At 40.4% G+C, this 15,858-nt stretch overlaps 1 protein-coding gene across 1 annotated transcript; it reads left to right on the top strand.

The window, feature by feature from the left end:
• Window positions 1–1,459: 1,459 nt before the first annotated feature.
• Window positions 1,460–3,316, top strand: LOC307034864 (zinc finger BED domain-containing protein 5-like; the record flags this gene model as incomplete). Its single annotated transcript, XM_079673790.1, has 2 exons — window positions 1,460–3,094; window positions 3,194–3,316. 2 exons carry the CDS (start codon window positions 1,460–1,462, stop codon window positions 3,314–3,316), a joined length of 1,758 nt encoding a protein of 585 aa, XP_079529916.1.
• Between the last annotated feature and the right edge of the window lie 12,542 nt (window positions 3,317–15,858).

Here is a 15,858-nt window from a genome sequence, read left to right as displayed (position 1 = left end):
CGTTGGACCCCCAGAGCGTTGCGTATGCCGGTCTACCCACATTGTGACCCCCCCCCCACAGAGCGGAGCAAGGCAACGAAACTTAAAATAAGAAGCAGCATTTTACAGCGCTATGCATGGGGTGAGGGGGTGAGGGGGTTTCCCGACATGTCGTTTCAGTAAATTAAAGGGTGTTTCATGTTGTCGTTGCTGTGGAACTTCTTAATACCTTGGAAAATGCAGTTTAATACTTTTAAATACTTTTTAATAGCCTTAATTTTCGCTAAATTGATTTATCAACTTTTAATACTTTTTTAAGACCCCGCGGACACCCTGAGCAAGATGCTGGAGATCTTCTACCGGTCTGTTGTGGCCAGTGCACTCTTCTTTACTGCGGTCTGCTGGGGGGGCAGCATCAGAGCTGGTGCCACCAGGAGGATCAATAAACTGATCAGGAAAGCTGGGTCTGTCATCGGCATCAAGCTGGACCCCTTTGAAGCTGTGGTGGAGAGGAGGACACTGAACAGGCTGTTGTCCATCATGGATAACCCCACCCATCCTCTCCACCTGCAGCTGGAGGGTCAACGGAGCTCCTTCTCCAACAGACTGCTGCAGCTCCGCAGTGCCATAACTCTGTACAACAAATCACCTCTGGCTGGAAGATAACTCTCTGCTCCATAGTTTCTCTTGAATATAACCACGTTGTACATTTTACACATATATAATCTGTTCAATATTTAATATTTAACATTAATATTCCATATTCCTTATATTTATGTATATTAGATATATATAATATCCTGCCAAACTCAACATGTATATTTTCCTCTTTCTTTATTTTTCTTGCTTATTTCTAATTTATTGTAAAATGCCTTGTCCCTTATGCTGCTGTAAAGAAAAATGTTTATCAAATTTACCCAAATTGGGATCAATAAAGTACCATCTTATCTTATCTTATTTGCATGTGGAATGTCACTAACAAATGAGAGCATCATATGGCTTGTCATATTAAATATTTTATCTCGGTGGTACCAAGGAAGGTCTATGATGGTGTTACTAGGAGAGCCCAATATCATTTGAGGTGGTACTCTGTGTAAAAAGTTTGAGAACCACTGGCCATCTCACTTGCTCTATGTCAGTGGTTTTCAAAGTGGGGGCCGCGGCCCCCTGGGGGGCCGCCAGGGGGCGCTAGGGGGGCCTCAGAAAAGTGGAGGGAAGATAAGAAAAAAAAAAGGAAAGACAAAAAAAAAAAATTCTAATTATTTTTTAATAAATATTTTAAATCTGATTTTTAAAAAAAAATCATAATTATAAAATATAATTTATAATAATGGAACATATAATTTGCCATAGTCATCTTTCTGATTGCCTACCAGTCAAAACATCGTTCACGACGCCATGACGTCATGTTTAGACCTGGCGGTTTGCGCCATTTATCAAGCTGCTTTGCTCCTCAAGCGAGCAAGCTAGCTAGCTCAAAATGGACAGGTTTTTGACAAAGAACAGGTCAACGGAACCGACCAACAGCCCTGCTGTGGAGGACACTGCTGCAAAAAAACCTAAGAACTCCTGGCCAATTAAAATCAGAAGGTACGAGGCAGCGTACATTAAGTATGGCTTTACAGCCATACAGAAAAATGGCCATGATTGCCCGAAGTGTGTGCTCTGTCTGGAGACCCTCTCAAACGAGTGTTTAAAACCTTCGAAACTTCAGCGTCACTTGATGCAAAAACATCCGGCAGAGGCCGAAAAAACGGCAAACTTCTTCAGAGGTAAAGAGGAGCATTTGGCCAGGCAATCTGCTGCATTCACACAGCAAGCTACCGTTCCCGAGCGGGCCCTGAAGGCATCATTTTTAGCTTCATACCACATTGCTCGTGCAAAAAAACCTCACACAATCGGAGAGGATTTGCTTTTACCAGCTACCAAAGACATTGTCCGAGAATTGCTTGGCGAGGATGCTGCTAAAAAAATTGACGCTGTCCCACTCTCGGACAACACCGTCAGCCGACGGATTGGTGACATGGCGCAGGACGTATCTGCTCAGCTTTTGGAGCAGGTGAGAGCCAGCGAGTACTTCGCTCTTCAACTAGATGAGAGCACAGACATATCGAATGAGGCCCAACTGCTTGTGTACATTCGATTTATTTCCCAGGAGAGATTTGTCGAGGAAATACTGTTTTGTAAAGCACTTGAAAGAAGAACCACTGGGAAAGATATTTTTCAAGTTTTGGACGATTACATCGAGTCTAACGGATTGAACTGGGCCCGCTGTGTGGGGGTGTGTTCGGACGGAGCCGCGGCAATGACCGGCAAGATCAGTGGAGTGACCGCTCTCATTAAGCAGAAAGCCCCGCATGTAGTCGCCACACACTGCATGCTCCACCGTGAGGCACTTGTCGCAAAAAGGATGGATAACGAGTTGAATCAGGTACTACAGGAGGTTGTACAAGTGGTGAATTTTATTAAAGCCCGCCCCTTGAAACACAGACTGTTTACCCTGCTTTGTAATGAGATGGGCGCCCGTTTTGAGGGGCTGCTGCTTCACTCAAACGTGCGCTGGCTGTCACGGGGCGCAGTTTTGAACCGTGTCTATGAGCTGCGGAGGGAGGTTGGAGAGTTCCTCTCTTCTGAAAAGCATCAGCTGGCAGAGCGGTTCACTGATGCAACCTGGATCCGCAAACTTGCATACATGTCAGACATTTTTCTGCATCTAAATGTACTGAACCAAAGCATGCAAGGACGTGACACGTACATACTGCAGGTGCAAGACAAAGTGCGTGCTTTTTCCAAAAAGATTATGCTGTGGTCAAACAAGCTCCAGGAGGGAGTCACAGAGATGTTCCCACTACTTCACCAGGAGCTGCTGTCATGTGATGATTTGGGCTCCATCTCTCCAATGATCCAGTCCCACCTGGAGCACCTCCAAGGATATTTTAAAGACTATTTCCCTGACCTTGAAAACACACATTTAAACTGGGTTAGGAACCCCTTTTCCCCCGGTGTCGGTTCTAGTTTGGACATAAAGTCAGAGGAGGAGCTGATTGAGATGACAAACTCAGGGGATTTAAAACTAAACTTTGAGGCTCTTCCCCTGTCTAACTACTGGCTACATGTAAGAAAGGACTATCCCACCTTGGCTGACAGGGCACTGAAATGCCTTCTCCCTTTTGCAACAACTTACTTGTGTGAGTCTGGCTTTTCAACTTTAAAGGTACTCAAAACTAAACATAGAGCACGTCTACATGTGGACAATGACATGCGTATGGCACTGACAGACATTAAGCCCAGGCTTGACAGACTGTGTAGGAGCCACCAAGCCCATCCCTCCCACTAGTGTGATCACTGTCTGTCACTTCCAAAACACACACACACACACACACACACACACACACACACACACACACACACACACACACACACACACACACACACACACACACACACACACACACACACACACACACACACACACACACACACACACACACACACACACACACACACACACACACACACACACACACACACACACACACACACACACACACACACACACACACACACACACACAAAAGAGAGGTTTGGTTTCTTTTTTCTGTTTTTGTATCATCAACAGTTTGTTGAAAGGTTTGTTATTCAATGGGAATATAGTGTTGAACTTACAGAACCAAGTCAGTTTAATAGATTTTTTTTCTTTTTTGACTGAAAACTTTTGAAGACATAATGCAAGAAAGACAAAAAAAAAAAACTCTTGCATATGTAAATATATTTTCTGTAGGGTAAAATGTATTGCAACATAGTGTCTATAATAAGAAAAACATTGTGGTGGAACAAAGATGCCCTGCCATACAAATCTTATTCTGTGTTGAAAACATATTGTTAATATTATTCTCATGCTAAACAAATGTAATAATTACAGTATTGAATAGAGAATAAAAGTAACAAAAACGTTCTTAAAGGCCATGTAATGCATCTAACACAGGTGTTTTTTAACATGTAGTTTAGATATCACCAGAATAAAAATAAATAAAAATGTTTAAAGTTTGGTCATAATTAAATGACATATACGTTAAAAACCGATGTTGGTTCCGAAGTTTGCCGAGTACGCCCCCGATCACTCCCGAACGAGCGGTGACGTCACACGTGGCAAACATTGCCATCTGATCAAATCAGTCCAAATGGCAAGCAACGCGACAACTTCAGACAGCGACAGCGAGAGCGATCATTCAAGCTCAGATTCGGTGGGTTATCTGGATTCAGTTACAGAAGTAGAGAGTGAACCAGCTAGCCTTTCACTTCAAGGCATCTTGCCTTATAAGTACGAGCCTCCTGCCCGGCAATCGAACAACGAGGCAGAAACTTGTGAAAGAGAAGCGGATTCCGCAGCCGGCGAGACTCGAGTCAGCAATACTGAATGGTAAATTCAGTTTTATTTAATTTGACCTGCACTAAATGTCGATCTTAATTTGTCATCTGTTCCTCACACGTCCGACAGATATTGTTTTTTTTTTTTTAATGTTATGTACAATATTCAGGTGTAGGCTACATGTCAATGCTGTGAAAGCATGCCCACTGCAGATGAATGTGTATGCTGCAGAGAGATCTGGCAGGTGATGGAACAAATAGACAGTTTGCAACCTACTGACCAGATAGCAGAGTCCTGAATCGGGTCGGGTATCCGTGGGTGGGCCTACCCGACGGGTGACCCGCAAAAAAGGTGATTTGCGGGTGGTATTTTTTCAAACGCTTTTTTCCGGGTTCGCTTCTGGGTAAAACAAAGATGATGCGGGTCCGGTTGCGGGTGTTGCATAATAAATATATTTAAACAATAATAATTTAGTTTAATGTTTAAATCCTCAGACCTCTCCTCCGCGGGACCGAGCATAATCATAACCTCTGCAGTGCATCTATCTGCTGCTGAGCGCACCACATTCTGAATGGCTGAGGTGAAGCTCTCTATAGGGGAGAATACAGCATTTTCAATAACTCTTCCTCAAGAGCGAAATCCAACGTCTGGGAGGCTTTTGGTGTCAACCTAGATGGAGAAAATAAACAACATCCCAGGCTTTTTGAGCCAAATATGCAACTGCGTGTGTTAATAATTGCACGTTGTCACTGCTTATATATATGCGGGTTCGGGTCGGGTTGCGGATCTTGTGCCGGCGGGTCGGGTCGGGTTGCGGAACTAATTGGCAATATGTGCGGGTAGCGGGGCGGGTTCGGTACTGCACGTCACGGGTGCGGGGCGGGAGCGGGTCTTGAAAATCAGACCCGTGCAGGACTCTGCCAGATAGAAGACACCGACGAGAAACCAAGGTGCATTATTAGCCACCCAGGCTTTAGAGAAGGCTGTCTCAGTGTTTGGACACTGAAAATAGCGTATCTTCAATACAAACAACAACACAGAGCAGTTGATGGCCCACTACACCAGTAAGTAAATATTGATTGACTCAACTGCCTATTGCAGCTTTGCTTTCATATAATACTTTTAGTCGCTACAGATATAGTACACTTTTAAAGATACCATTAAACTCTTTCAAGCAGTCAAAAACAGCTTGGCTTTTATTTTTTCTGTGTATGCAAGTTCAATGTATGCTTGGGAAAAGAAACAACTACACATGTGAGGAAATATATAAGAGGTCTATGATTCTGTCAAGCAGTCATGTATAACCTCATATTTATTTTGTACAAGTAAAATACAAATATCATGTTATAAGCCAATGTGTAACCATTGCTACATAATAGTACTACATAACATTTTATTTTTCTCCAAATATATTTATAATCTGTATACTTTTTTTTCATTAGGAAGTATCGATATAGCCTACAGCTTATCGACAGTTTGTACGTTGGTGCTGGGGTGTACTCGGCCCAAAAATTAGAGTCCCGCTGCGTGCTGTAACCGAGATACGGAAGACTTACCCTGAACCGGGAGGCCGCTATCAGGGATTTCAATGGCCAAATCTGTAATTTGACATAAATCATGCAGCTGAACTGGTTAAAATGGTTTCGCATGATGTAAATAATTTACAAAGTACATCATTTACAATATTATTTTTCCAAAGAAACATGTAAATATAACAACATTTTCCAAATCACAAGTTTGTAAGATTGTATTAATTTACTGTTTGATAAATAAAAAAGGGTTCTTTTGTTAATTTTTCACTTGTATCATTTGATCTTTATTGCAGTGTACATTAGTCTATTTTGGTATGTGCGAGCCCACAAATAATTAAAAGTGGTAAAAATAATAAAGATATTCAGACGTAATTCATTTTTGGCCTTACTTATTTCACTTCAACTTTTATATATTTCAGTCACTAGGCAAGTTCACTGTACTCTGGTGACATTTAGCTCAAGCTGGCATAACACCTGTAGTAACTTAATTCTGACCCGAGTTTTGTGCACAATCTTCCAGCACCCATGATCAATGTTTATAGCAATCAGGAAACATTCACAGCTCACAACTACACATCGCTTCCCCATCATGAATTGTTAGATAAAAAAAGTTTAGCGAGGTCCGGTTACACATATGTTGAGCGAAAATAGCGGAAGGATACAAAACAAACAATCTAGACGAGGCTGGTGTTTGCCACGTGTGACGTCACACAGCTGGGTTAATGGCTGGCAAGCTTTTCGCTACCGGAGCGGAATAACACGGGAAAGTGGCACACATTTCATGTTATTTGGGGGGTATTTATGGAAAGAATCATTGATGTTGATATGTCAAATGAAACAGTGGAAAGTGATGAAGCGATTTATTAACACAGAATAACATTTATTTTGGACATTACATGGACTTTAAAGTTGATGTGTGACATATTTTGTAGCATTGTTGGTGGGTTTGCAAAGGGGGTCCCCGGCCAGAAGCTAAAGATTTTTGGGGGGCCTTGGCATGGAAAAGTTTGGGAACCCCTGCTCTATGTCACTCATACACTTGAATAAACATGTGCAAACATTGAAACTACACCCAGGGGTTGGCAACCTTTACAATCAAAATAGCCATTTTTGTCCAGAGCCTCAAAACATATTTTTGCCTTATAAGGGGACAAGCCTATTAAGACCAATTTCTTAAAAGTACGCTGAGTTGTGTTTTCTGTTGGAGAACGTAAACAAAAAAAAATTAGGCTCACAGTATTGATAAGTGGACATTGAATTGTTAAAAAAGTTACTTATTAATTTCCGTATTACTATTATTTATATATTCGTATATTTTGCCAAAGCAACAGAGAGCCACTGGAGAGAAGCAAAAGAGCAGCAAGCGGCAGGGCTCTGACCACCCATATGCATTGCCTGCTTGCCCCGAGGCTATAAAGGCCAAACTCAACGGAGCCTCAGCGAGTTTGAGGAAACTGCAGCGGGAGAAGACCAATGCCTTGGCGAGAGAAAGGAGTGCCAAGAAAAACATGAAGGCTCTTCTGGAGGATGTTGGTTTGGTTCTTCTGATAAAGGTGTGTATATCTAAATAATATACCACAATATGCTATTGTCATTAGTTGTGTCCCTGTTCTTCAAGCTAAGGCATTGCTAAATTAACAACTCTTGGCTTACAGAGTGGTAACATGAGACCGATTTTTATATATAAAATATAAATATATTTTTATTTTATTATTTATTTTAAATATTAACAATATAATAACATAAATGGAAATATATACACCGGCAAATATTTAATATAAATACCTTGTGTGTGTGTGTATAGCTATTGCTTTATCTGCTTAATGTTATTTTCATAAGAAAGTCCATGATTATAAGTATGCAGTATCATAACTACATCTTTGATGTTTATAAAAAACCAAACCGTTTGAAAATTGGTTGAAAATTGAGCAAGCTATGGTTATTTAAATAGTAAACCATAATGTTATGAATGAGAGCACTGCCTGTAGCAAGATGGCGGCCATGTGGCAAAGTCGGTCTCCATTGGCCAGCAGCGCGGGTGAGTCATCTAGTGTTTATATATATCAATAGAGAGCCGCAGTGACGCGTCGTAAAACCCGGAAGTAAGTTAGCATTTTTAGCACTTTCGGTTCCTTCCTCAAAAAGCAATGCATTTTTTCCATAGGGTTTTGGAAAATAGCTCGAAATAAGGTTACCGAATGGCTGAATAGGACTACAGAAATTGTCGAAGAAATTAACTCCCGCTAAGTTTGTTTTCCCCTGTGTTCTGCTTAAAAGCAAGTACCTGCCTATCTTTAGTATCTGTATATCTATATCTGACCATTAGAATCTGTATTTTTGAAATTGTCGTTTTTAACACCGTAGTTTTACAAATGATAGAATAATTAATTACCAGTGTTTTCCAATTTTACTCGGCAGTTCGTTTCGTTGACTAACGTTAGCTAAAGCTAGCGCTACTAGTTAGCTACGCAATGGTTTGTTGCTTTGCTCCGGGTTGCAGCCACAGGTCTTCGCATGAAACGTGCTTGTTCTATCGTTTCCCGGCCAATGTTTTCCAAAGGAGAGTCTGGATTCGTGCCATGAGGTAAGCTGACGTTACATTTTTGTCCATGTCACGGTGAAATGTAAATAATGGGTAGTGACTGTATCGCCGTTATAGAGATGGCGCTGCTGAAAAGACCGCAACACAAGTAAAGATAATGAATACATCCTATTAAAACCTGTGTGGCTTATATGATAAGTCTTATTAGTACAAGCAGCATAACGTTTCACCATGTAACTAAAGATTGTAGTCAGGGAAATCAGTTTGACATATTGAACTAATAACAAATCACCTCTGGCTGGCAGAGAACTCTCTGCTCCATAGCTTCTCTTGGACGTAAAATCACATGTACATTTTACATTTATATTCAATTTAATATTCCATCCCTCACATACTTTTGTATATATAATAACTTATTTTGTTTTTCTTGTTATGCTGCTGCAACACAAACATTTCCCAAATTGGGATCAATACAGTAATATCTTATCTTAATTAATTAAGAAATATAACTATTATAATTAGTGTAGCAGCTGACACCTATTTTCAATATGGATTAATCTACCATTTATTTCTTTAGTTCAATTTTCATCTATAAAAATGTCAAAATAGTGAAAATGTTCACGAGACTTATCAAAGTGCAAGGTTATATCTTTAGACGTTTTGTTTTAGCCTATGTACTGTATGTCTTAATGCTCTTACAGTATATGTGACGGTGTGACTTCCATGAAACTATATTTTATATCTTCCCAACAGACGAGCTGACAGAAAACCTAACACTCTAACAACCACAACATTGCAAAGGCGAGTAAATGTAAATTAAAAACAATTCACAATTTTATTATTTCTTCTGGTTTCTTGCAGTGAGGTGAAGCTGACCTTGCACTTGGTGCCAGTAAGGATGTTCCTCACGCAGGCTGAATGTTTCTCCTTCCTTACTGACAAAGAAGCCCTTGATTTGCAATGCTTCACTAATTGTCATTTCCCTGGCTCCGTAGGGACACTTTACCTCCAGCACAGCGGAAGACCCTACCAGACCATCTGGAGATGCCCCCAACATTCCTGATTGGGAGAGCCACAAATCTGACTCATGGACCTGCATCTGAGTTGCAGTGGTGAATGCCCTGATATGAACATTCATTCATAGTCCCCCACTGTACAGACAAAACACCATCAAGGGCCTGTTGTTGCCCTAGCACCCTGGCAATAAAGGAAGCAGTCACACGCTTTGACCTCAGGACAGCTCCAAAGTTGCCGGCAGTCAACCTTCCTTTCCTGAACAAATGCCAGTTTGGGCTGGTTCGCTGACCAGTGGTAGCCACCTGAATTGCCCTCTGTTTCTCTTCAGACAATGCCATGCTTGCCACAATTGCCTCAGGTCCCTGATGCCCAACAGATTTGATAATTTCAGGAACAGTATGTGTTTCCAAGCTGTAGTGTTCCTCTTCTGGCTTGGGGGAGAGAAGCCAAGAAATTCCTGAGAACCTGCCCCCGAGTCTGTCCCTCAGCCAGTCACGATCTTCGGAGGTAGGCTCTCTTGTCAGCGAGTTAAATTAGTTATTGGTTTCAACAGTCACATTAAAACAGTTACTAAATCAGCTTACTATCACCTAAAGAACATATCTAGGATTAAAAGCAGTGCTTGAATTGGAATAAAAAAGGTGCCAGTACTCTAAATCAGCAACAAGTATTTTGCACAAAGTCATAGTATATCCTATAATGCTGGTGGGTTTGTCTCTTTACTGTATATTTTAGAAAGGCTCACTGTACTTAAACAAAATGACTCAGGGTGCATCTGAGATTAGAGGGGGTGCAGTGGTAAAGTGCTATTTTTATAAGTGGGGAGTGGACCTGACACCCTCTAGTCTAGGGGGGTCCGGGGGCATGCTCCCCCGGGAACATTTTTTTTTGAATATTGAAGTTAGATGCATCAATCTGGTGCACTTGGAGAGCAAAATGAAGAGATATATGGATACCTCTCAACATCCATATGAAACAACTGGAAACAGATTTACTTTTTCTTTATGGATATAAAAGAAAGTAAAGCTTGACTCCTACTGGCTGGTTAAATGACTCCTCGTCCCTGAGGCCACTACCAGTTGTTTGTGCCATTTTGCTGGATTTATTTGTCAATAGCGTTGCTGCACAAAGTGATAGCCCTCTAGTTTAAATCTACTACCCAAAAAGAAACATATGGAGATGGGTTACTATTTAAAAAAAATTGCAAATCTATTTGGGAACAGTGGGGCCGGGCCTCAAATCCTATAGGGGGGTCCGGGGGCATGCTCCCCCGGTAAGATTTTTTTTTAAATGTTGGACTTAAATGCATCAATCTGGTGCATTTTGAGGGGGAAATAAAGAGACTACGCCCATATGAAACAAAAATGTATACATTTAAATAATCATAAAATCATAAGTATATGGCCATAACCAATAACATACAATATCCAATATGAAAAAACATTGAAACTTGTTTATTTATTTGTTTTTGGTTCATTTATAGTTGTGAGTGTGTCTGGGCTCCTGAATCGGCTTCTCCTGTCTCCCTCCTCTCCCCCCTGCTCCTCTTTGAGGCAACAGCAAAGACTAGTTTTAGCTCTCAACAAGTTTATCTTACCTTTTTTCACCTAGTTAACATTTTGTTTGTATTATTCATGCATATTTTACTAATCACTACCCCCTCAAATGGAAATATGTGTTTAAATAAACGGTGACCGAACAGTTTGAGACCCACTGAGATAACTTAAACTAAGTTAACTATCTAAAGACTCAGAGAGTAATTTACCTCACCAGAGCTATAGTTATCAGCCTCTCAGTCTGACAGCAAAGGACTCTCCCTCCACCTTGTTGTTGAAAAAGCTCCTTATATCCGTTAGCGCAGCTAGCTAGCACCAGATGCTAACAACAATACACGTAACCGGTGCGCGCGCTTTCTCGCTCGCTCGCGCCACACATACACCAACACACACCCTCCCGAGCTTGAATGACACACAGAGACCAATCGAGGGCATTAGTATGATCTGTATGAAAGTGGCAATGTCGGCAGGCAACGTCATGTAGACAGCCAGTCACCCTCTGTGAGGCAGAGTCAGACCCACATTTGCGCTGCGTTGCGTTTACAATATATACGTATATTGCCGGCGGCTGAGTACCGGCATTTTACTGAGTACCGGCACCTTGCCGGTACTCAGTAAGAAGTGCCGGTACCACATGGGTAAAAATCAGAAGTGCCGGTACTGCGTACCGGTGAGTACCGGCCCAATTCAAGCACTGATTAAAAGACTAAAGTCACAGCAGGATTTGGAAAAACGTGTCCATGCTTTTATCTTCAGTAGACTGGACTACTGCAATGGTGTCTTCACAGGTCTCACTAAAAAATCTATTAGAAAGCTGCAGCTGATTCAGAACACCGCTGCTCGAGTCCTCACTTACACTAAGAAAGTGGATCACATCGCTCCTGTTCTGAAGTCTTTACACTGGCTTCCTGTGTGTCAAAGAATAGATTTCAAAATACTGCTGCTGTTTATAAAGCACTGAATGGTTTAGGACCAAAATGCATTTCTGACCTCCTGCTAAATGATGAACCATCCAGATCTCTCAGGTCTTCAGGGACTGGTCAGCTTTCTGTCCCCAGAGTCAGAACTAAACATGGTAACGCAGCGTACAGTTATTATGCTCGAAATATCTGGAACAAACTCCCAGAAACCTGCAGGTCCGCTGCAACTTACTACTTTTAAATCCAGGCTGAAGACTTTTCTTTTTGTCGCTGCTCTTAATTGAACTATTAATATCTTAGACTGCACTGTAAGTTTTATCCATGTATTTTTTCTTTTAATGTTTATTTTATTAGCTTTTCTTTTTAATGACTGATTTTAAATGCCATTTTCTTAATTTTTTTCATTTTTTGTAAAGCACTTTGAATTGCCTTGTGTTGAAAAGTGCTATATAAATAAACTTGCCTTGCCTAATAAAGATTTCATGTGACACATAAAATTGATTTGTTGATGGGAATTAATGTGAATAAATTAACTCGGTCTTAAAAGGTTGACGGTACTCTTGCTATCACTACTCACCGACACTATAAACCTTGTCCCTCATGCTAGCCCTGACAACACCGGTAAGCACACCTTCATCTAGGCTGCACTGTAACGTGTCCTGACTTGTAGTGGTTCTCTCCTCTATCTACACTCTTCTTGTCATCTTTGTAAAACGATATCAGACTGGTAATTGACACAGCCATGACTTCTAGTTAAATTCAGTGTGGCTAAAATGAAAAGCTTTGTTAAAATATGCAAGCACGCGAAAGTCAAATTCAGCTTTATTGTCAAAAATTCTACATGTGTTATACATCCAGAAATATCGAAATATCGTTTCCCACAGTGTGACATGTATACATAAAACAAAAAGGGCCTAGATAAACGTGGTATACATTAAACAAAACGGGCCTAGATAACCGGGGTATACAGTTTAAAATGTTAATATATTTAAAGTTTTCAAAGTGCAGTTTCAGTGCAAGTCAGTTGAAACGATCTTAAGTTGGCGTGACGTTGAAGTCGTGACATGTATACATAAAACAAAAAGGGCCTAGATAAACGTGGTATACATTAAACAAAACGGGCCTAGATAACCGGGGTATACAGTTTAAAATGTTAATATATTTAAAGTTTTCAAAGTGCAGTTTCAGTGCAAGTCAGTTGAAACGATCTTAAGTTGGCGTGACGTTGAAGTCGTGCGACCCTGCTGCTGTACTGGCTTGTAGTTCGTTTATAGCATAACGTTAGTATTTTGCTTCTGCCGACTAGATTTATTATTCAAAAATTATAAAAGTAGGGTTGACATGTGGATATTATCCGGCTGAACAAAACGTGATCCATCTCTTAAATATGTGTCAACCACAGACCTTATTTCGAGCTATTTTCCAAAATCCTATGGAGAAATTGCATTGCGTTTTAGACGAAGGAACCGGAAGAAGTTTACTTCCGGGTTTAAGGACGCGTCACTGCGGCTCTCTATGGCGGCGTCTACCCGATCCGACCCCCTGCCTGATTGGTACTGCGCATGTGCGAGATGGTCCACCATATTGGAGTACTCACGACGGCAACCCAGGAAGGACACTTGACACAGTGGCTTTTGGCAAAGCTGAAAAATAAAACGAGAGAGAGAGATGAGTTATTGTTATTACAACGTGACTTCACTATTATTTAACAACTCTTTTTAATGGGTTCTTTTATTTGGGGTTAAGTACATTGTCAGAATAAGTGAGAAATGAATTTAACTTCTGTTAGACAGCTATCATACTGAATAAATATTTACTGTGAATGTATGCAAACATGTATGGCATATGGCTGTCTAACAGAAGTTAAATTCATTTCTGAAAAGTTTTCAACATAACTTAAGTTACACATGATTTCTTCCAAGTGGTTTGGCTTGTTAAAAACATCTTGCATTATGATACAGGAATTTGCTGGCTTTGTGTTTACAGAAGTACCTGACTATGCCGGACTTTTGTGCAGCCTACAGATGCTTCAATCGCCGCTGTCTGCCACCTACTATGTATTTATTAAATCTTCATGCTCCATGAGACTAAGCACTATGTTCCCCACATATGTTTATGTTTGCTCAGTCTAATAAACCCATAACATGGTTGTGAAAGAATACCAAAGCTGAGGCTGGACGATGATTGATTGTTGGTGTGCCATGTGTCACCGTGTGTTTTATTGGTTTTGTGTTATACTGTATTTTATTGTGTGCAGCTGGTCCTTATCTCCAAGACACATTTAAAAACAAATAACCTCGAACCTTGAAGCCCCATCTTTCCCCACCTGCTCCTGCTTCCTACATCTGCTCCACACCACACCAAGTTGTTCTTCTTAATAATAATAATAATACATTTATTTTGGGGGGCCGCCTTTCATAACACACAAGGACACCTTACAGGGGCATAGGGGCAATATAGGGAACAATTTAAACAGTGGATTTTGTGATATATCAGCCGGGGTGAGACAAGACAAACCACAAATGGACTACAGAAGGACACATGGTACAGTTTATATTATTCTTGGTCTTTTTTCAATAACATATTTCAAAGGTTCTGGATTTGTTTACAAATCTAGAACATCATCTAAATACAAAACTAGGATGATATGAAGATCTCATGTCAAAAATAATTGTGATAAATGAGACAGAACTGGCCTGTCTGTGAGCACATTTTATGTTGGTTTGGTTCTTCTGATAAAGGTTTGAATATCTAAATAATATACCAACATATGCTATTGTCATTAGTTGTGTCCCTGTTCTTCAAGCTAAGGTATTGCTAAATTAACAACTCTTGGCTTACAGAGTGATAACATGAGACCGATTTTTATATATAAAATATAAATGTATTTTAATTTTATAATTTATTTATAATTTATTTTAAATATTAAAAATATAATAAAATAAATGGAAATATATACACCGGCAAATATTTAATATAAATACCTTGTGTGTTTGTGTGTGTGTATAGCTATTGCTTTATCTGATTAATGTTATTTTCATATGAAAGTCCATGATTATAAGTATGCAGTATCATAACTACATCTTTGATGTTTATAAAAAACCAAACCGTTTGAAAATTGGTGGAAAATTGAGCAAGCTATGGTTATTTAAATAGTAAACCATAATGTTATGAATGAGAGAACTGCCTGTGGCAAGATGGCGGCCAAGTGGCAACGTCGGTCTCCATTGGCCAGCAGCGCGGGTGAGTCATCAAGTGTTTATATATATCTATGGTGACACCGGTCTCTACTTACTACGGTTCTTATTATACATCCGTCTCTACCTGACCGGAGTCACGCTGTGTGTGTCCGTCAGGAAACACGCTGTTTACAAGTAGTTCCAGCAAACATCCACTGATAAACTGCAATATTAACAACCTCATGATAACCTTATATGTTTTAACTTAGGATCATACCTGTGTTTAGTCTAGAAAAAGGTAAATGTGTGCATTTTATTATAAAGTTGTGTATATTTACAGACTGTTGCAAAAACTAAGAAGCTTATAAACATCAGGTTTAAAACTAAGAGCTTTACAAAAAAATAACACAATGAAATATGTTTGGAGTTTTATTTGAGTTATTAAATTACATTTTTTGTCTAAGAGATGCTGATTTGAGACCGTTGTTACATACAGTTACGGCATTTCCTGTTTCTGCCGGAGAGAGGGGAGTCCGTCCCAAAGCTTGCCGCTGTATTTACTCCTTCCATCTGACAGGAGGGAGCCTCGTTGAGCTGCGAGTGTGGCTACAGACGGAGTTCACTCCGTCACGCAGGGGTAGGGTCGAGGGAGTGGTTTGGGATTGGGCCTGAAGGCTTGCTGCCATGGATGTATAATAAGAACTGGGCTGCAGTCGAATAGTCCATTTAGCTTAGGTACGTTCCTAACGGAATGAAATGACCCG

The sequence above is a fragment of the Notothenia rossii genome (assembly GCF_949606895.1).
Source record: "Notothenia rossii genome assembly, chromosome: 4".
NCBI lineage: Eukaryota > Metazoa > Chordata > Actinopteri > Perciformes > Nototheniidae > Notothenia > Notothenia rossii.
This window is presented reverse-complemented; position numbering and strand designations above follow the sequence as displayed.